The 19395-nt window shown below is 35.9% G+C and overlaps 3 protein-coding genes across 6 annotated transcripts; 2 read left to right on the top strand and 1 right to left on the bottom strand.

The window, feature by feature from the left end:
* Window positions 1–173: 173 nt before the first annotated feature.
* Window positions 174–6063, bottom strand: PRHA (pathogenesis related homeodomain protein A). Of its 4 annotated transcripts, none has more exons than XM_020697576.2 (11): window positions 5919–6063; window positions 4816–5318; window positions 4329–4494; window positions 3913–4036; window positions 3661–3773; window positions 3234–3581; window positions 2615–2845; window positions 2448–2537; window positions 1794–1847; window positions 1230–1451; window positions 174–688 (listed from the first exon to the last, which is right to left on the bottom strand). In XM_020697576.2, exons 2-11 carry the CDS (start codon window positions 5286–5288, stop codon window positions 413–415), a joined length of 2097 nt encoding a protein of 698 aa, XP_020553235.1. In that variant the 5' UTR covers window positions 5289–5318; window positions 5919–6063; the 3' UTR covers window positions 174–412. The 4 variants fall into 4 exon arrangements, with proteins under 4 accessions (XP_020553235.1, XP_020553239.1, XP_020553240.1 ...); XM_020697580.2 differs by having other exon boundaries at window positions 1236–1451; XM_020697581.2 differs by having other exon boundaries at window positions 3661–3764.
* A 2168-nt stretch (window positions 6064–8231) lies between these two features.
* Window positions 8232–11928, top strand: LOC105173892 (ENTH/ANTH/VHS superfamily protein). Its single transcript, XM_011095794.3, has 15 exons — window positions 8232–8535; window positions 8630–8699; window positions 8839–8936; window positions 9113–9251; window positions 9327–9454; window positions 9542–9634; window positions 9712–9762; window positions 9860–9925; window positions 10014–10079; window positions 10168–10248; window positions 10339–10419; window positions 10672–10842; window positions 10916–10991; window positions 11107–11231; window positions 11311–11928. Exons 1-15 carry the CDS (start codon window positions 8455–8457, stop codon window positions 11713–11715), a joined length of 1731 nt encoding a protein of 576 aa, XP_011094096.1. The 5' UTR covers window positions 8232–8454; the 3' UTR covers window positions 11716–11928.
* Window positions 11929–14639: 2711 nt separating this feature from the next.
* On the top strand, window positions 14640–17492 carry LOC105173891 (uncharacterized). Its single transcript, XM_011095793.3, has 3 exons — window positions 14640–15197; window positions 16833–16963; window positions 17199–17492. The coding sequence occupies exons 1-2, from the start codon at window positions 14732–14734 to the stop codon at window positions 16937–16939; spliced, it is 573 nt and encodes a 190-aa protein (XP_011094095.1). The 5' UTR covers window positions 14640–14731; the 3' UTR covers window positions 16940–16963; window positions 17199–17492.
* The last annotated feature ends 1903 nt before the right edge of the window (window positions 17493–19395 follow it).

Here is a 19395-nt window from a genome sequence, read left to right as displayed (position 1 = left end):
GTGCAGAAAAAAAAAAGTTCAGACACACATGGTGCGTTCATAAGAACACCTATCATCTGGCTGAACGATGAAAAATACGGGAATAGAACACTCAGCACACATGGTAGGGTCTACATATTGCAAATGAAGAAGTATTAGAGAAGGTCCCTAAGATCATTTACTCTGGATCAAGCTTATAGTAGTAACTCGTGTTTATTTCATCTGCAAACATAAACTCATCATTAACTAATCTTCATTTAATAATACATGGTGCTACACAACTATTCACAACCACATCAAAACTTGAAGGTCTTGACATACTATCTATTAACCAAAAAGGGCTTTGTTTCTCTAATTGCAAGAAACAAAAGCGTAAATTTAGTAAAAGAAGAACGCAAAATCATGTTTCAAGGAAAAAGATGAGAAAAATTAGTCACCTTTTCTCCCTTAGTTCGGCTACAGGTACATAGATAACAGATACGTCACTTGAGTTGGTTGCACTGGTTTTACCAAATCTCCAGCTTGGAAGTTGAAGTAGAACTTGCTGCAGTTCCTCTACTCTGTTCTTGATTCGACAGAGCCTTTCCATCTCAGTTTCTGCTTCCGTCATACCACCTCTGCTCTTGCAATTCAATTTCTTCTTAGCTTCCTTTGCTTCCTCTCGTAAATGCTTTAGGCTCACATCATCACCAAGATCCCTACTTGTCGTCTGATAGCAGAAAATATAAAAACATTAGCAAGCAACAGGAAATAGGAAGCCACACGTATATTGTAGTGCAGGTTAGTTTCTCAGAGATATAAGCACAAGCAGAATTAACTCCATAGTTACTGTATGGCAACAACAAGCACAAGCAGGGTTAACTCCATGTTACTAAATCATGCTGATAAATGGTAAAGATATAAGTTCTACACATCTTCACTACTGGAACCCTGAAAGAAGCTTTGTTATTGTATGTCACTCTGCGCTACCATCTGAAGTGGTAACCCTGTTCAAAAGTTGACAGAGGTTATTTCTAAGTTCATATTTTCAACCTTAATATACTTGTCAACAAAGTTTAGAATTTTCTTATTAATATGACCTTCTCTTTGAACCTCCATCATTCTTAGAGCATCATATGCACAAAGTTTAGTTGAATAACTAAGCTGAAGAAAATGTAACTGAGAGCAAGTGCTTCACATTTCTTCCAAGTCAATGATGAATCTTGGAAATATGCATATCAGTTAGAAGTAAGAGAGTGAACTTAGCCCACCAGCACCTGGTTACTTTCTGCTGTCTGTAACAATGGTTTCCTTCGCTGCTTTATCTTAAATGAACTGGTCAGCAAGTGCGCTTTCCTTCTTCTCACCAACTCTTTTGAACTCTTAGGGTTCTCCAATGCCATCTGATCAGGATGGCCATCCTTCGTAGTTTCTGAGAAGGATTCCTTTTGAATACTGGGACCAACATCCTGAGACACTTGTGCTTTTTCTGCCTGTTCATAATAACAGTTAGCTACTTCAACTTAAAATTTAATGACATCTAACAATACTGAATAAAAAGGTTATAGGATAGAACCCTGTGAATTAAATATGGATGAAATAACCAGTAAGTATTCTTCATTAGTGAGTGAAAAACACAAGACAAAGTGGCTTTTTTTGGGGGTTTATATTATCAATTACATTTCAGACACAAGACAGGACCAGAATATCCTCTGTTTCTTTGTCTATATTGTCATGGACCTTAAAGACATAAGGGTACTTTGTGAGAGTTCATTTTAATTGATACCAGGCACAAAAAAATAAAATAACATTGAAGATTTCAATCAGGTACTGACTTGCTTCCTTGCTTTCAATGCTAGGTAGCGTGCATTCTTGAACCATTTGTTGACCTACAAACAGGGAAATAAACAAGTCATCCAGGCAGGCAGAGAGGATCATATTCATACGCAATTGAATGTAAAAGTATAACTCATTCCTAATGTTTCATTTTTATATTACATCTCATTCTCTCTTAATTCAAAAGTATTTGGCAGCATTTCTGTTATCCCCCTTAACTATTACTTGTACCTCTGATTGTCTCATTACAGGTAATAAAGTGAATCCAATTCAATGTTTGCAGCAATTCAATGTGAATCCACAGGTAATAATTCAATGCTGCCACTGATTCAACGTTTGCACCTCTGATTGTCTTACTACAGGTAATAAAGTATCAGAGGTATTAAAGTGAATCCAATTCAATGTTTGCAGCAGCACAATTTTTCCAAAAAACCAGCATTCTGCAATTATATTTCAGATGTCACATAACTGAAAAAGCAAGAGAATGACGTCACAGTGTAGCAGCAGAAATGCAGTGAAAAAACTCAGAAACTGGCTAACTTAAATGATTTATATCAGTAATTTTTTCCTATTTTAACATCCTTGTGAGAATTGAATCGTCTCCTGTTTCACTTTATCTTATCTCTTTCTTTACAACTTTAACAATATATTACCTTCTCGAATTCTAGGCCTAGCTGCTTCGAAAGGCTCACTCTTAAAGCCCTTGCTGGAAGTTCATTCTCAGAAAAAACAAGGCGAAGCTTCTGGAACAGAATATAAGAAACAAATGATGAGCACAGAGTGAGAATAGTGATCAGACAACAAAAGTCAAGCATGTTACCTCAACAGCATTATGTGGTAGTCTGAAAATCGGTCTTTTAATCTTGTTGATCAATTGTTTCTCCTTCAACTCTGATGGCATTTCCTCTGGATTTATTTTATCAGTTTCACCAAGAGTCATAAGAGTGCTGGCAGCATCATTCTCCTTTCCTTTCCGCTTCCTTTTCGTGGGACCCCAGTCCTCGTCGTCACTAATTTGTTCACTTTCAGCAGCATTCTTTCCAAACATTTCCTAGTGACAACAGAACATAATCATGCATCTGAAAATACTTTCTCCACATTTTCTACATTTGATGGCGGTTAGGTAAATAGATATTTAGAATTTTAATAGCTTTCACTCATGCAAGTACTCATAGTACTTAATAGAGTTCAACTGAAACAAAATAGTGTCTTCTCCCAATGAACCAAATAAAAGACACTGCCCCCTCTAACTTTCTTCATTAATAATTCAGGAAATAAACCCCCTCCACTTCAGAAAAATTAGAGACTTGAATTATTTCTCTGACATAATTCCTGACGGGAAAACTTTGCAACTATCTTTCTGTTAATCAGATGAATAAGCATAGTTCACATTTCTCTCTGGAAGATATAGTAGTATCAAATTCATCTTGCTTACTCACGTCGTATAACTTAATATAGTCAACAGCTGCTCGCTGTCTGGGACGGCATACAACTTCACCATTGTTGATTTCATCAGAATCCACTCCAATTAACTCGAGAGAATTATCATAAGATCTATTGCTTTCTCTTCCAGATGCAAGAAGTGGTTCATCCTCAAGTGACAATAGTAAGCTGGAACTATAGTCAGAAGCTTCAGACTCTGACCCAGATACACTTTCACCGCGACTTTGTTCAATTCTGTCTGGATCATAGTCATCATCTTCAGAATCATCGGATGGCCATTCTTCTTCTGGGCACAAGGTGGAATTTCCATCATCGGGTAAGACAGCTTCTTCCTTGAAAACATCCTGTTAATAGATGCCACCGTATCGCATAATGGTCAGGAAGTTTGTATATCAGCATACTTCAGAAATCAGATTAACCTACCTGCCAATTACTGTCCATGGGAAAATGGGTCCCAATGTGAGCATTCGTTGCTTCTAATATTTCCATTTTCTTCTTACAAAATTTGCAAAACCACCCTTCATCTCCTGGGGGAACTGGGAGATTCATTAACTTCATTACATGTAGTTCACAAGGAATAACAGATTATTTGGTGGATGCTACATACCACAAAGGGAAGAATCCAAAACCCACTGATATGATATACAAGAAGAAATAAAGTGTAAGAAAGCTCACTATTTTCTGTTGACAATGGAGGATCAAGACACTTTTGGTGAAAAGCACAGTTGCATGTCCCATCACAAAGTATGATATCATTATCGGGGAGAGTTTCTTGCAACTTACATTTGGCACAGACTATCTGAACATACAATAAAAAAAAAATGAATTTCCTACCCTGATCAGAAAAAAATAAACACAAACGTAATAGTCTTACCCACTTATAGAAAGAAAAACAGAGCTAACAAAACAAATTTCGTACATAAAGTGTTCTCATCTCCAATACTGTCATTTAGTTTGACAGACTATAAACACTCACAATAACATGCTTATAGAATTTTGATGGGGTAGTTAACAGAGTTGTTGCCAAAAGAATATACTTCGAAAATCTCCTGTAACTTGCAAAAAGAGCAAAAGGAAATACAAAGGCTTACATGTTCATGGTGTACAGCTCCATCAGGAGCAACGACTGAATCGTTGATTCGTCCTTCAGAACTAAGCAAATCCAATTGGCGAATGGCTTCACGTATCCCCAGTTTGCACTTCAGGATCTGCTTTTTGGCTCTCTGCAGTTCCTTTTCTGGTTTAATCTTTTCTCGGCTGAAGGAAAAAAGTCAGATTTATGTGAATGTATGCAAGACTATTAAAACATTAGGACAATAATGCTACCCAGTTCATGATGATTTTCCTCAGAACAATTTATTTGAAGCCGACTCTTTCTTTAAGATAACTGCTTTTGTTTCACATTCAATATTAAGAATTTTTCTAACTTAGTTTAGTAGTACTGATTGTGTTCCTGTGCTTAGAGGCTTCTTTTACAATTTGGTATAATTGTTTAAGTCCAGGAAGAACACAATGGCAGATGAACGGAACAAAAGCAAGTAGGCATTTTTCCTCTAAAAACAAGACAAGATTCTATACCTCTGACCTTTCCAACCTTCTGCAGAATAAGCATCAATTAGATTCTGCTCCAGCTTCATTTTTATTAATAGGTATCTCGTCCTCCTTTGTAACCGGCATGCTTCGTCAAGCTCGACATTGTTTTTCCTCTTCTTTCTCCTTCTCCTTCTCTTTAAATGTCGAGGGTTTACATCTCTATCATCTGTCTTTTCACTCTCCTTTGCGCTAATTGCTGTAAGTTTATCTTTTAGACCACTCAAAGATGGCTGCTTCTTGGAGGTTTTGGTCTTACAAGCAATGGCTTTCTTGACTATCTTCTTTTTCAATCTCAAATTCCCATTGCCTTCATGTAAGCAGTTACTAACTTTTCTCTTAGACAATGACGAGGGATCCTTCTTCGGCTGTTTTAATTCCCGTTTCATGCTTTCTAAAGTTCTTTCATCATCTTCTCTAAGCAATTTCTTGCGAGCTTCTTTCTTGGCTGCTCCGGGCATGTCGAGTATATGATTCGAATAAGCATCAACCTGAAAAGGTCAAGGGATAAAAAGACGTGACACGATTTATAGAAAAGAGCAAACTTTACCATGAAAATCAAGATTATGAACTTCTATTTACAAGAAACATATACAAATGACACACAAAGTTGAATTAGTACCTGCAACTAAACTAAACAATGAAACCCCAATTCAAGAATCATGATCACCTCACGAGATAAACTACTACAAAGCAAGCAGTAAACCACCAACATTTGATTAAGCACACAAAATTTAAATTACACACACAAAAATCGCCATTGATCCACCAATATAAAGAAAAATCGCGAAGCCCAAATGGGCAATCCCGAACATCCCAGATTGACATCAAGCACGGATTTCCCAAGAAAATGCTAAAGATAATGAATACCCATGTTCAATCAAAAGGGCATGTACAAAAGCAAGACGGGTCGCCTCAGAAAAAACGAGAGAATGGAAGATCTACAGAGCTGGCGGAGCTTCATGTGATGACCGATACCATGTACATGAACGTATACATACAAAAATAGATGTGAAGGACAACGTTGAATACAATTGATTAGTTGCTTGATAAAAACTGTAAAAAGTGATTTTGAAATTTGAAGTTTGTACTTTCCGGAGTTTTTCGGCGGCGGAGCAACTCGCCGGGCGGTGGGTCTTCTCACTGACGGCCAGCCAACCGTCTTCCAGAGTGTGTATGTGTGTATTCCCAATGTGCCTATGTCACGCTGGCTTATTGGCAAAGTGTGTTAAATTACAATATGTTTAATTCTTTTTCTGCAATAATAATAATAATAATAATTATTTCTTGAAACTGATTTTCTTCCCATTGGAGCAGAACTTAGAGTGAATTTATTAGTAAATTTGAACAAATTCATATAGGCAGATTGTTCAATCATTTCATTGTCTTTTGAATTCTGCAGTTTGGGTAATTGGTTCGTAAATATTAAGAATCGATGCAGCTAAGTGATTAAAATAAAAAATAACGTTGTTAGTTATCCAACTTTTAATATCGATTCGAATTACAGTAGATCCATTTAATAGAATTAAATATACGTTTTGATTTATGCGTGTAATGATATTTATATAATTATATTTTGATTTTTAGCCACGATAAATAAATCCTAAATACTCTGGCCAAAACATAAATTGCAAACACAATTCTCTCTAAAAAAGTTAACTATCCCCCTTGTTTTATTTATGTTGCCAAAAGAAGTATAAAGTTTGAGTTGATAAATTCAATTTTATTTTTTTATAATGAAATTCAATTTAAATTACTTTTATTTGGTGTAGATGTCACATTATTTTAATGATATGAAGCATGAAAGAATTAAAAATTGAGTGTCAATAAGCGCAATTAATTATTTTTTTAGAGTACAGTGAATACAAAAAATATATGGATTATTATGTCCCGCCCATAGCACGTAACACATATATAATTAAAATCCAAATACAATTAATAAAATGCAATAAGGAGAAAAAAGAAATAATTACAAATAATTAATCATGTATTATAAAAGATTAGAACTATGAGAAACTTCTTCCCCCCCCCCCCCCACACCCCCATAATGGGACGCTTCCTATATATTTTATATTTATTTTTCATGTAATGAAACATTTGAATATTATAAAAATTAATTAGACATAATTTAGTAGAAACTATAAAGACTACAATAAGTTAAGAACAGCCTAAATCCACAACTTTTATTTAGAGGTTTTATTTAGATGAAGTTGAGATGGTTTCTAAAAGGTCTACTCAATAAATGTTAGTAATTTTTTAAATTATTTAATGCTTAAGTTAATACGACTCAATAAATGTTATTAAAATTATTTGAGAATTATAAATTCGTATCAGATTTAGTGTGAAGTATAACTTTAAGCTGTTGTATAATAAATAAGTATCAAATATCATATATTAATTAGCATCGATTCAAAATCTGATTCAAATTTAAATTATTTATACGAAATTGGATTGGTCCCTACAAAAAAACATGATTCTTTTACCTAGTTTACCGTTGCCTTTAAATTGCACAAAGAAAAAAAAACATCATATGTACTAGTCCCTCGCATAAAATCTTGATTAAATTACTTAATTTTGTCTATTTCATCTTTATTCCGATGGAACTTTGATACGCACTTGATCTTTTCTTTATACTAGTTGTATGTGCCGTAGGAAAAGAGAAAATTGCAATATTGATCCCAAATATAGAGTGGTTTGTAATATTAGTTCTGTATTTTTTGAAAATAGCGAACATTATATAGTTCCATATTTTAGGAAAACGTCGTAAAGTAGTACTATCGTTGCAATATTAGTTTCGCACTTTAAAAAACGTTGTAGAGTTAGTCTCAAACTGTGCAAGATTTGGGACGATTGTAATTTTTTTACGGTTAGACTAACTTTGCAATGTTTTCCTAAAGTGTGAGACTAATATTGCAAATTACCCTATACTTTGAGATAAAAATTGCAATTTTCTCTATAGAAAAAAATAATAATATGGAAATGATTATAATAAAGGATAAATAATTTTAAAAAAATATTACAAAATCTGAAAAGAAAAATAGATATATGAAGGGATGCTCTTCTTTAATACATAATAATTTCATATGATTTTAACTTCGATCACGACTGTCAATCAGAACATATGAAATCATAAATCATAGGGGATCAGGAATTCAGGATCATAGATGATTTACAGATTAGCTATGGTCAAAGCCCGTTAATCAAGAAAATCGAACCCATAATGTAAATCATAAAATTCTCTGTCATTTCCATGGTGCAAAGAACATGAAACCAACTTTCCAAACACCAACGTTGGAAGGAATGGAACTTTCCAATGATTGCCAAGGCAAACTCCACCAACTGCCAAACTACCAAAGCTACAACTGTCCCACGTCGTGGCTCGTATGAAGGGACAAGAATGTACAAAAAAAGGAGAGTAGAGAGAGAGAGGGAGAGAGAGAAAGAGGGAGGAGAGAAACAAAGAACCAATTGACTTTTTTTTTTTTTTTTCTTTTTTTGGTTATATTGGAAAAGCAGAGGGTCAGGAGAACAAGGGAGGAAACCCTCTTGGATCTCTTCAGAACTTGTGTTGATCATTACAGATTTCGTTTGTTTGAATGTTATTGTTTGAGGGCTGTGTTTCCATCAATGGACAGCTTTAGAAAAGCCTATGGGGCTCTAAAGGACTCCACCAAGGTCGGCTTAGCCAATCTCAACAGTGAATTTAAGGTATTGTTGTCCAAGAATTTGCATTCATCATGTTGAATTTCTGATGCATTGTGTTGTTTTCCTTTTACATCATGTGTTTTATGTATGTTGTAAGGATTTGGACATTGCCATTGTCAAGGCAACCAACCATGACGAATGTCCCCCGAAGGATCGACATGTTAGAAGTGAGTGGATTTGTATTGATTTAAGGTGTCCTTGTTTGGTTCTTACATATAGTGCATTATGATGGGATTTCGTTCTATGTTGTTGTTGCTGTTTCTTTTTTTCAGAAATTCTGATGATTTTGTTTTTGTTTTCTGACAGAGATAATTGCAGCAGTATCGGTAAACCGTCCCAGGGCCGATGTTGCCTACTGCATTCATGCACTTTCTCGAAGATTAGCAAAGACGCGCAGCTGGATCGTAAACTCTACCTACTCTTTGCATTTCTTGTGTTTTTCGTTCAATTCTCCGGCTGTATGAATTAAGAAGCTAATGCGTTAAAACTTAGATTTCACGAGCGTTTTTCTTGTTTGTACGCTAGAATTGTATTGATATAAAATGCTCGTTTGTGGTAACAACCGAGCATGATGCTTCAGGTTGCGATAAAGGCTCTGGTAGTTGTTCATCGGACACTAAGGGAGGGGGATCCCACATTCAGAGAAGAATTACTACATTACTCCCATAGAGGAAAGTTATTTCAGATATCCAATTTCAAGGATGACTCGAGCCCTCTTGGTACATTGATGACTTTGTCTTAATCCTTTCTTTCGTACAAGAAAAGATTCTAGAAAAATGCTTCAATTCTTGCAGCTTGGGATTGCTCTGCTTGGATACGGACATACGCGCTGTTCCTGGAGGAAAGACTAGAATGTTTTAGGACGTTGAACTATGATATTGAGGCGGAGAGAGTGCCAAAACCAACTCGTGGAGTATCTAAGGTATGGTTTTCCTTTTTCCTTTTTGTCGTCCCAATGTGGTTCCATATACTACATTCTATGCAAACTCAGGTGGTTTCATTGTATCAGGCATATAGTAAGACACGGCTGTTGGACGGTGATCAACTATTGGATCAGCTACCTGCATTGCAGCAGCTTCTATACCGACTCATTTGTTGCCAGGTAATGAAGCTAATGTTGCAACGTTGGTGAATTTTTTATTCTTAAATCGGTATGCTAATGAGTCGTACCTTTTGCAGCCTGAAGGAGCAGCCTGCCACAACTTTCTCATCCAATATGCGTTAGCCCTGGTATGCATGTGCATGCACACAAAGAAATCGAAAATTAGTGATTCTGTTTGATTTCTTCTTTTTGAGGTCGGCATGAGTGCATTTCATGGTCATGTAGGTTTTGAAGGAGAGCTTCAAAATATACTGTTCTATCAATGATGGGATCATTAATCTTGTCGACATGGTATGGCAGTTTATGCTACTTTTGTGTACGATCCCTGTAATGAAAATCTACTCGTCGAGGGATAACTTCTAACTCTGTCACTTGGCAGTTTTTTGAAATGCCCAAACACGATGCAGTCAGGGCTCTCAACATCTACAAAAAGGCTGGAAGACAGGTCAATGTCTTCACTTCATGTTAGGATCATAGTAACTCTGCACGGATCAGTAGACATTATAACTAATCTTTATCTCTGGTTTGTCTAGGCAGAACATCTAGCTGATTTTTATGGCTTCTGCAGAAATTTGGAACTTGCTCGGACATTTCAGTTTCCTACACTCAGACAGGTTTCATTTCACTTTCGTATTTCAGAGTCATTAGTTCTTGTTCTGCCTGTTTAAGGTTGGTTCGATAATGTTTTTGCCTTGAATCCACAGCCTCCTCCCTCATTTCTAGCAACAATGGAGGAATATGTAAGGGAAGCTCCTCAGACAGGTTCTCTTTCAAACAAGAGACTGGTGAGAAAATCACCCTACTAATTCTAGGTTGTTTTTTTCCTACATAGATCACTGATGTATTCTGACGTACTTGCGATCATCGACTGTCAATAACATCAACATGACATCCGAACCTATGATGTGCCTTTTATTAGCATGTTGTGTGAACTAAACATGACCTCCATGACTGCTTGAGTTTTTGTGCTATTTTTATGGATTCTTTCATCACTAACTACCATAGTATTTTGGACGGAATGTAAATGACCATAATAGGAATATAAAGCTGCAGAACCAGAACCCGAAGAACCCGAAGAACAACCTCCACAAGAACCCGAAACACAAGTTGAAGAAGTTGAAATCAAAGAAGAGTTAGAACCGGAGCCAGAGCCTCAGGCTAAAGAAGAAGTTCCACTTCCAATACCTGAAGAGCCTACCGATCTGCTCGTAAGTTCTCCTCTTCTATACTTTAATGCTCTACGCCCCAAAATCGACGTTTCTTTGTGAAAAACTGGTGCAGGGTCTGATAGAACTAAATCCAGAAGCCATGAAAATAGAGCAAAACAATGCATTAGCCCTCGCAATTCTGGAACCTGGTGAGTAGAACTCGAATTGTACATATCATGAGAGGTTAAAATATCAAACATTTCTGTTTTCTAGTTAACAAACTAATCATCCTTCTCATATGAGTCGAATTTGTGGGATGGCTAGGCACTGAACCACCGTCAGCTCATAATGCATTAGCTGAAATCGGAAAGACGTCTGGTTGGGAGCTGGCGCTTGTAACGGCACCAAGTAATATCAACAAACCTCATCAACGTACAGAAACCAAAATGGTCTGTCATACTTGGATTTAGCCATTAATGTAGTACTTGCATAAGTAACTATCTTCATTGATCTTGGTGAATCTATTAGGCCGGGGGGTTTGACAACCTGTTGCTCGATAGCTTGTACGAGGATGATGCTACAAGGAGAACCCTACAGCTGCATAGTGCAGGCTACAACACGAGCTACGGGTATGAACTGGCCGTACAGAACCCATTCACTCAGCAACATGACCCCTTTGCCATGTCCAACAACATTGCCCCTCCAACAAACGTTCAAATGGCACTGATGTCTCAGCAAGAGCAGATCATGATGCAGCAGCAGCAACAGCAACAACACCAACAACAAACACTGATGATGGTGCCCCACAATCCATACACGGCTCAATACTCCGCCCAACCGATGCCACCGTTTGGGTCCGCCAATCCATTTGGCGATCCATTTGGCTATCCCCTAAGTGGGATGCCAACACATGGGAACAACACGTTGATTTAGACGTGGAGTTTAAGTCGTTTATTTGTTGATTACATGTATTCTTTGTGTGGAGCTGGATTTTATTCATGGTGGGAGTAATTCTTGAGCTGGTTGTAGGCTGAGATAGTAAGAGAAAAGTCTACTGTTGTTTTAGCTTTGTTGAGACTTGAGATGCATTGGGAAGTCTATGGCATAAAAGTTTAATGTAAGAAAGCTCTGATCTAATACTGCTATTTGACCTATTTTTTGCAACTAATTTTGTCAATTCTATTGAACTGAAATGTACAAACATCTTTTCCACATCTTATGACTAGAGATGGCCAATGAGGCCAGTAGGTACGAATCTTATCAGGGTAAGGTGGACTGTCGGGTTTACAATGGGTTTGAGGGGGGTACGATGGATTCCGAGTCCAATTAAAATTAACTAGTGCGATTTTTTTATTCGACCAAACTCGCTCTACATTTATATATATATATATTTCGATTGTTAACTTTATAAATTTATTATATATTATTTTCACAGTGTTTTTTATATGACACTACTTACAATTTTAAATCAAAATATAATTATATATTTTGAAAAATGTAGTTGACGTGAAGGGCATTGGTGTTGTTGTCTGCTTGTACTGGTCATATTTTTAGGTGTTGTCTAAGGTGACAGAATTCAAGTTGGTTGGTCTGTAATCTTTATTGTCTGTAAAATGAACTTGAGCCAGCAGGGTACAAGTTCGTTGGATTGATCAGATGCGGGCTTAACTCATTAGTTTAGATTCAGCCGAATTTGATTATTAGATTTAAAAAAAATATTTAAAAGCATCAAAATTCATTTAAATAAAATATATTAAATTTAACACCATTAATAATAATAAATAAACCAATCATTTTCATCAAAATAAAAAGATACTGCTAAGACCATAAAATATAATCTCCTCAACTAATTCAAGCATAATCTTTTTTTCACATAAAAAATCATACAAAATTAAAAATTCATATTTTTTTTAGTGAAAATGATAAATTCAAAATGAAAACAAGACCTAATTTTGTGGAGTAATAGGATTAGGTCAGTAATGATGATCTAAGGTTGACTGATGTCCCCACGTCATCATTTAGACGTTGCAATTTCTGGTGGAGGGTTATATGTATTTGAGTCATTGGTCCTCACCTAAAATATATTTTATAAATAAATTAATATTAGTACATCATAATAAAAATCGATACGACACAAAATAAATTTATGATCTTGAATTTATTCACGTAACTTTAATTTTAATCATTAAATTAAAACATGATGCCATAATGATTCATTAATCATTTTGAAGTTGTTAATAACAAAATTAACAAATTCAGAAAAAAATGTTGACTCGTTAATTTCATTCGATGCCCGAAAATTTGGAAAGGTCGAAGGAATTTGTGGTTTACGGAAGAAAACAAGAAATTGGTTGATTTCCTTTGAAGACTTTGTTTGTGAAAGGAATCAGACTTATAATAAATCTCCTGCAAACTTCACGATCGCACCTCGTAATCTAGTGAAAGTTTGCAGGAGATTTATTTTTCTCATTGTTTGAAAAAATATTAATGCTTTAAAATTTTAATATTCATCTGACAATGAATTCATTCCACCAGTCTTATTTCATTCATTTTTTGATGAACGAACAAAAATGTCTTTTGTAATTATAAATTGTAATTTTATATAAATATTTTTAATTTTTAGAATTTGGACTATTGATTCTTAAAATTTAAAATTCAATGGTTGTAAATTGTTGATCACATCCAACTTTTGTTATTTATCTAACACGGATCAAACGGTCATGAGATGTAAGGGTAACAGTCAATCACATAAAAAGTTAACAATGTTAGGGTCATTTAACAGACATAGGCACGTCTGCAATATCTTACAAAATAAAATAGAGTGTGTAGCCAATTGTCAGATCAAATGCGATTTTTTTGTCTTTTCGCAAAGACACGGGGAGTTTTTTTTTTTGCATTTTACCCTCAAGAAATTTCAACAAGGGTAAATGAGTAATGTATACATCATCGTCTGAAAGAACTTTTATAATTATATCGAATTTTAAAAGAGGTAAATGCATTTTTTATAAAAAGTTTGCAAATTTATAAAATATTTTAGGACAAATTACAACCACCTCCCCTAAAATTTAACATAATTATAAATACCTCAAGGGAGACAGTTGTAATTTACCAAGTATCTTTTATCTATACTATTACAAAAAGAAGGGGATTTATAGATACAAAAGGACAGTTATCATACCACTTACACCAAAAATTATGTTTCACTAAAATACCCTTCAAATTAATTCAATTTTTTATCCATTCCCTTTAGCCACAACCCCTTTATAATTATTATAATACAACTACACCAAATTATTATAATACAAAAAAAATACCCTTCAATTTCCCAACTCATATTAAATTAACTGTTCAATCAAGTTCCGTTAGAAAATTAATTCAATGCAATTGCATGGACTCAAAAATTAAATTTAATCTTATTTTATTTAAACTTATTGTTAATTGAAATAACATAATAGTATTTATTTTTGCGTGTGAATTTGTAACATATATTATATAAGTTTGATAATTTTTAATTTTAATTTGAGTAAAATATGTATAAATAATTTATGGATTAAAAAAGTTACCAAATAATTCTGCATTTGAGTTTGTAAAGAAATAACAAATTTTAATATAAAAAATAATTATATACTTTATTAGAATAAAAGTATTATTAAAAAATATGCGTACTGATAATGCGTGCCATCATATCTAGTAAAATATGTAAATATAGTCACCGTCCATAGGGTTATAGACAATCTAATTCTAACCCCCCGAAGTCCGGGAGGTCGGTCCAGATTTGGATCCTGACCCGATATCCAATTACCCGAAACCAACCCTTTATCCACATTCCATCCACATCGCGCACAACATATATACGCACACAGAGACAGACTTAGCAGTCACCCAATCTCTCCCTCCCTCTATCTCTAGAAACCGCTCTCCGTTTCTCTCTCTTCACTTCCATAATCTGATGGCCATGTCCCGGTTTTTATCCCAATCCCTATCCCGCGCTTCTCTCCGCCCGCCAACAGCCCTAATCAGCCACCACCGCCACCGTTCCAACAAAACTCACCAAGCCCAGCTCATCGAGGTGGACCTCGACGCTGCGTCTTCATCGCAGCCCGATTCGACGGAGGCCTCCGCTGAGGTCATCACTGTCGGCATCAAGAAGCTCGAGGAAGCCATCCATAGCATCATCGTACGCCGCGCAGCTCCCGATTGGCTCCCCTTCCTTCCGGGATACTCCTACTGGGTCCCACCACGCGCTACATCAATGCGCAACCACCCCGCAGGCAGCATGATTGAGGTAATCGGGAAGTTAACTGCTTCTGGTACGACGAGGAATCGGCGGATACAGAACGACTTGTTGTCGGAGGATGAACAGATGTCCCTTACGTCTGCAAAAGGCTGGCCTTCCTCCGCTGTTTTCATTGAAGGTAATCGAGTTAGACGCGATTTACTTGATTGCTGTGGGCTTTTGTTTTGTATCCTTTTTTTTTTTTTTTTTTCGTATTTTTTGGTGGGGTTGGGTTGGGGATCTGTGAGATTGAAGTTATAATCATTCTCTGAACTCGACATTGAATAATTGCTTGAATAAGTTCCATTTACCCCAGAACTCTTCGCTGCTCAAAAGTTTAGCTTTGTGGTCTCAGTTGCATTACTTTGCCCTCTAAAAAATCTTCAAATCAATTCAATTGGTGTAAGGAGCTAACAATTGAAGCAAATTCGAACAGTTCAAGGGACAACATGATGCTATTGAACTTCAATCAGCTAGGAGTTGGAGAGGTTAAGTGGACAGGATGTAAAGTTATTTTGATTGAAGTGGTCTCTGAAAAGTTATTTCGTTAATTTGCTTTTGTTTGTTTGGATTTTTTCTGTTTCTGGATCTTTTTTCCTTACCCTTTTCTTTTGGTTGGGGGTGTTGTGGGGGGGGGGGGGTATTGATGTTTTTGATTATTTGGTTCTTCTGCTGCTACCTATGAAATTCTTTTATAATGGTTATATTGGATGAACTTTCAACTTGTTGAGGACATTGAGTCCCAGGGTACAGAAAATTGGGCGCTGGTAAAGATTTTTCAGGTCAGACATCAATTCTACAAGACTTTGGAATGGTAAATAGGAAACCCTCTGAGACTTCTAATCCATCATCCAATTTATTATTCCCTGAACAATTGCAAGTATCACATGTATGTACCAAGGGAGTGCAGAGCTTGGGGGTAGCTTTATGCCTAGTGGAGTGAAGGGCTAGAGAATGCCATTCAATAATCATGATGATTGATTGGAGACCATAACAATAAAAGGAGAGGGTGTACAGAAAGAGGCCCTTGGTTGAAGGAAAATTTGTGAGGCTGGAAAGTCTTAGTGATTAGAGCTGGAGGAGGGAACTTTTGGAACTGGAATAAATTTGTTCCAAACTTCTTCTGCCTGCTTATTCAGTATGCTACTGGGTGGTCAGTGTCACTGGCCATTGATCTTTTGGATGATCTTCGTTGACCTTTTCACTCAAAAATTTCTTGATCATGAACTTCTTCAAGGATAACCTGCATAAGCAAATATTGAGTCTTGGTATCTATCAATAATGTGACATTTCTGAAAATGGTGAGTGCATGAACATGTTAAGTTGAGATATGATTACCTGCTTGATACCGGGAGACATTAGATTAACTTCTCACACTTCTGCAATTATTCATGCACTATTGGAAAGATATTAGTCTAAGTAGGGGTGGAGTCCATTCGTCCTTTGGCAGGCCTGTGCAATCTATAGCAATGGTTCTTGCTTATGAAGATATGAAAGGGCAACTTTTGATTAGATTTTCTCTCATGAAACTCTCTCTTTCTATGCCCATTTATATATATATAATTGTTATTGGACCACGTATTTTAAAGCAGTTTGGTTATGCTGGAGCCCTCTCCTAAATTTGTTGTCTGGAAATGTTTCTATTATAATTTAATTTGAATAGCTGGACATAGTTACCAGAAAAGGAAAAGAAAAACAACTGTTTGTGATGAAAGTGTATAGAGAGGTCATTATCTACATATATAACTCTAATGTGTGCTCTTTTGCAATGTAGGTACGTCACCCATACATCCAATTCCAATGGTGGAAATGGAGGTGAAAATTCAAGATAATGAAGACACTGCAGATGATACATCTAACTCTGAGGATGAGGAAGGTTGAACCTCAACCTCAGTTATAAAATGGGTGAGTCTTGCATAATCTTATATCTTAGCAATATCTCGTTGCATGTGAGAGTTTTGCGTCATGCAAATAGTAGATCTAAAAACCAACTGAATGGCTGTTGAATTATTTGTGCTGCAAAAATCATGTCGACTCTTGGAAATATAATGCCTCAAGATATCTGAATTGGAAAAAGAAGTTGTATTATTGTCTGGCTGAAAGTGCTATTCATTCCTCCCATTTTGTCCCCATTTTGCAGAGTGACGACCCTTGTAGATATCCAAAGCATGGCAAAGGTAGAAGGAGTAACTGAACATCGAGGGCAAAAAAGAGCCACTGAGCAAGCCGATAAATGTATCATATGGATCGTTGGTGGAACTTGATATGAAGTTCATTTCATGTGGTTCACTTAAACATGTTTGCTCGGCATCTTATTCTGCCTGACCAAAGAATGTATATTCTGAGATTATGTTGTTTTAGTCATAGTTGTAGTTTCTCTCGCTCTCAAATAATCAATAAGCTGAGATAGTAATTTATACGCTATTTTTTCTTACTGATGGTCGAATCTTCCGCGTGATTTAATGTATTCTGGGTGATAGCACAGAACAAAGCTGGAATGCCCAGATAGAATACAAACGAGTCCATTCAGAAATCCCACCACGATGCAAAATATATCATGATATCTTGTTTGCTTGAAGTCTGCAAATGCTTTTCATTCCTTCAGTAATATAAACATATGCAACCAGACTTTTGGGATTAAGTATCAACCAAAATTGTTGCTCTTTGAATTAGGATGTATCTTTTGAATTTGCTCCTTAACCAATTTTAATCTCAACATAATGACGACTTCATTATCTTATTAATTTCTATTTGTCATTTTTGCCTTTCCTTTAATATACTTTTCTCTCATAAGATTAATTAGAACACCATCAAATTTTAACAAACTCAATTCATTATAGAGTTGTTGGTGTGGCAGTTTTGCTGAACATTAGTGATCTTAGCACATTTTACACGTGCGCAAAAGAAATCAGTAGTTCACTAAATATAATTTTGAGTTATATCTATTTTTTTAATATTTAAGTAGATATGATTTTATATAAATAAAATAAATATAATGATTATCAAGAATTTTAAATGAGTTTGTATCGAGAAATCTTTGGTAATTGAATTAATTTATATTGTTCTATGGGTTGTGTCATTATGTGTGTTGGAACTTGGAGATAGAAGTCAGAATCGAATTTTATGATGCAAATTATATTTCATCTCCTACTCTATTCAACAAGTATAGTATAAAATACTTTTTTAAATAAGATTCATGATGACATCTATACACAAGTGGTATGTGTATGTTGAACGAAAAGGAGATGAAACAAAAATCCAATCATACAAATGGTATGGTGATATTTTTTGTAAGATTGCAGTACTAGTTCTTTCCTCCTTCAGCTGCGTGAAAATTGAAATAATTCTCAAAGAAGCAATAGTGGTATCTTTCTTGTTGAGTGAGCTAGCTAAGTGAGCTTAAGCAAGCAACGGACACTATTGTTTTACTCACCAATCCAATACTGAAGCAGGCACGGCAGATGATGACAGGCTTTTGCTTGAGGAGGAGTTTGATGCTTATGTAGTGACTGGAACTGGGGTTCTGATTATGTATGGACGGATGAATGATGGGCTTGGCCTGTATGCAGTTCCGGTTATTCCATTTATGCAACCTGTTGCAGCCTTTACCTACAACTTACCTGCAGAAGTCACTTGAATTTTGGCACCACTCCAGGAACTTAAAGGAATGTGTTCCGGAATTAAAATGCACAAACACAAAATCCCAGGCCTTACAACAAACAAAAGACTGAGATTAAAGAACTTGTGCTTCTTTTATTGGATTCAATATTTGTTACTTGAGCAATTTTCTTCTTCTTGATGGACGCCAATTATTCCCAGTGAATGAATGCATCTTAGATTTTACACTGGGGGATGAGGGTTTACATGGCAATGCAACATGGGCAATTTTTGAACAGCAGTTTCAACTTATATTGGGTGTATAACAGCTGTCCGGAGACACAGACATATCTGTCTATTCATGTATATACGGTTTGCAGGTCTAATTTTCACAATGGGATCATGCTAGGGGAATAACCTGTTGGAGAGGATGAGAATGAGCATCCTGTTGAAGCTGAGCAAGGCTAAGTTGGCAAAAGCTGGTGGGGAATGTAAAAGAAATCCAAGTGATTGTCTTTGGTTTCATTACTTCACTTCTTCCAAACAGAATTGAAAAGCATATAGCCATTGAACCAAGGGGGATTAAGGAGTATCATACCTACTTTGTTTCAAGCCGTGTGCTGATCAATTCAAGTTTCCATACTTCTGTCTTAGCTGTGTTAGGATTATGATTACAGTGAATCAGTTATGTTGAAACAGATTGTATACATGATCCGGCCTTTATGTTTTCCACCTTTCAT

Source organism: Sesamum indicum, linkage group LG11 (genome assembly GCF_026168435.1).
Source record: "Sesamum indicum cultivar Baizhima isolate 11 linkage group LG11, ASM2616843v1, whole genome shotgun sequence".
Classification (NCBI taxonomy): Eukaryota; Viridiplantae; Streptophyta; class Magnoliopsida; order Lamiales; family Pedaliaceae; genus Sesamum; species Sesamum indicum.
This window is presented reverse-complemented; position numbering and strand designations above follow the sequence as displayed.

Bases quoted from the DNA above. Each gene is read 5' to 3' on its own strand.
- PRHA (XM_020697576.2), bottom strand. From the start codon at position 5,288: ATGCCCGGAGCAGCCAAGAAAGAAGCTCGCAAGAAATTGCTTAGAGAA. The intron at 4,495-4,815 runs GTATAGAATCTT...TTTTTCCTTCAG, and splicing joins GAAGGTTGGAAAGGTCAGAG to CCGAGAAAAGATTAAACCAG. The intron at 1,848-2,447 runs GTAATATATTGT...CCCTGTTTGTAG, and splicing joins TAGGCCTAGAATTCGAGAAG to GTCAACAAATGGTTCAAGAA.
- LOC105173892 (XM_011095794.3), top strand. From the start codon at position 8,455: ATGGACAGCTTTAGAAAAGCCTATGGGGCTCTAAAGGACTCCACCAAG. The intron at 8,700-8,838 runs GTGAGTGGATTT...GTTTTCTGACAG, and splicing joins GAAGGATCGACATGTTAGAA to AGATAATTGCAGCAGTATCG. The intron at 10,992-11,106 runs GTGAGTAGAACT...TGGGATGGCTAG, and splicing joins CCTCGCAATTCTGGAACCTG to GCACTGAACCACCGTCAGCT.
- LOC105173891 (XM_011095793.3), top strand. From the start codon at position 14,732: ATGGCCATGTCCCGGTTTTTATCCCAATCCCTATCCCGCGCTTCTCTC. The intron at 15,198-16,832 runs GTAATCGAGTTA...TTTGCAATGTAG, and splicing joins CTCCGCTGTTTTCATTGAAG to GTACGTCACCCATACATCCA.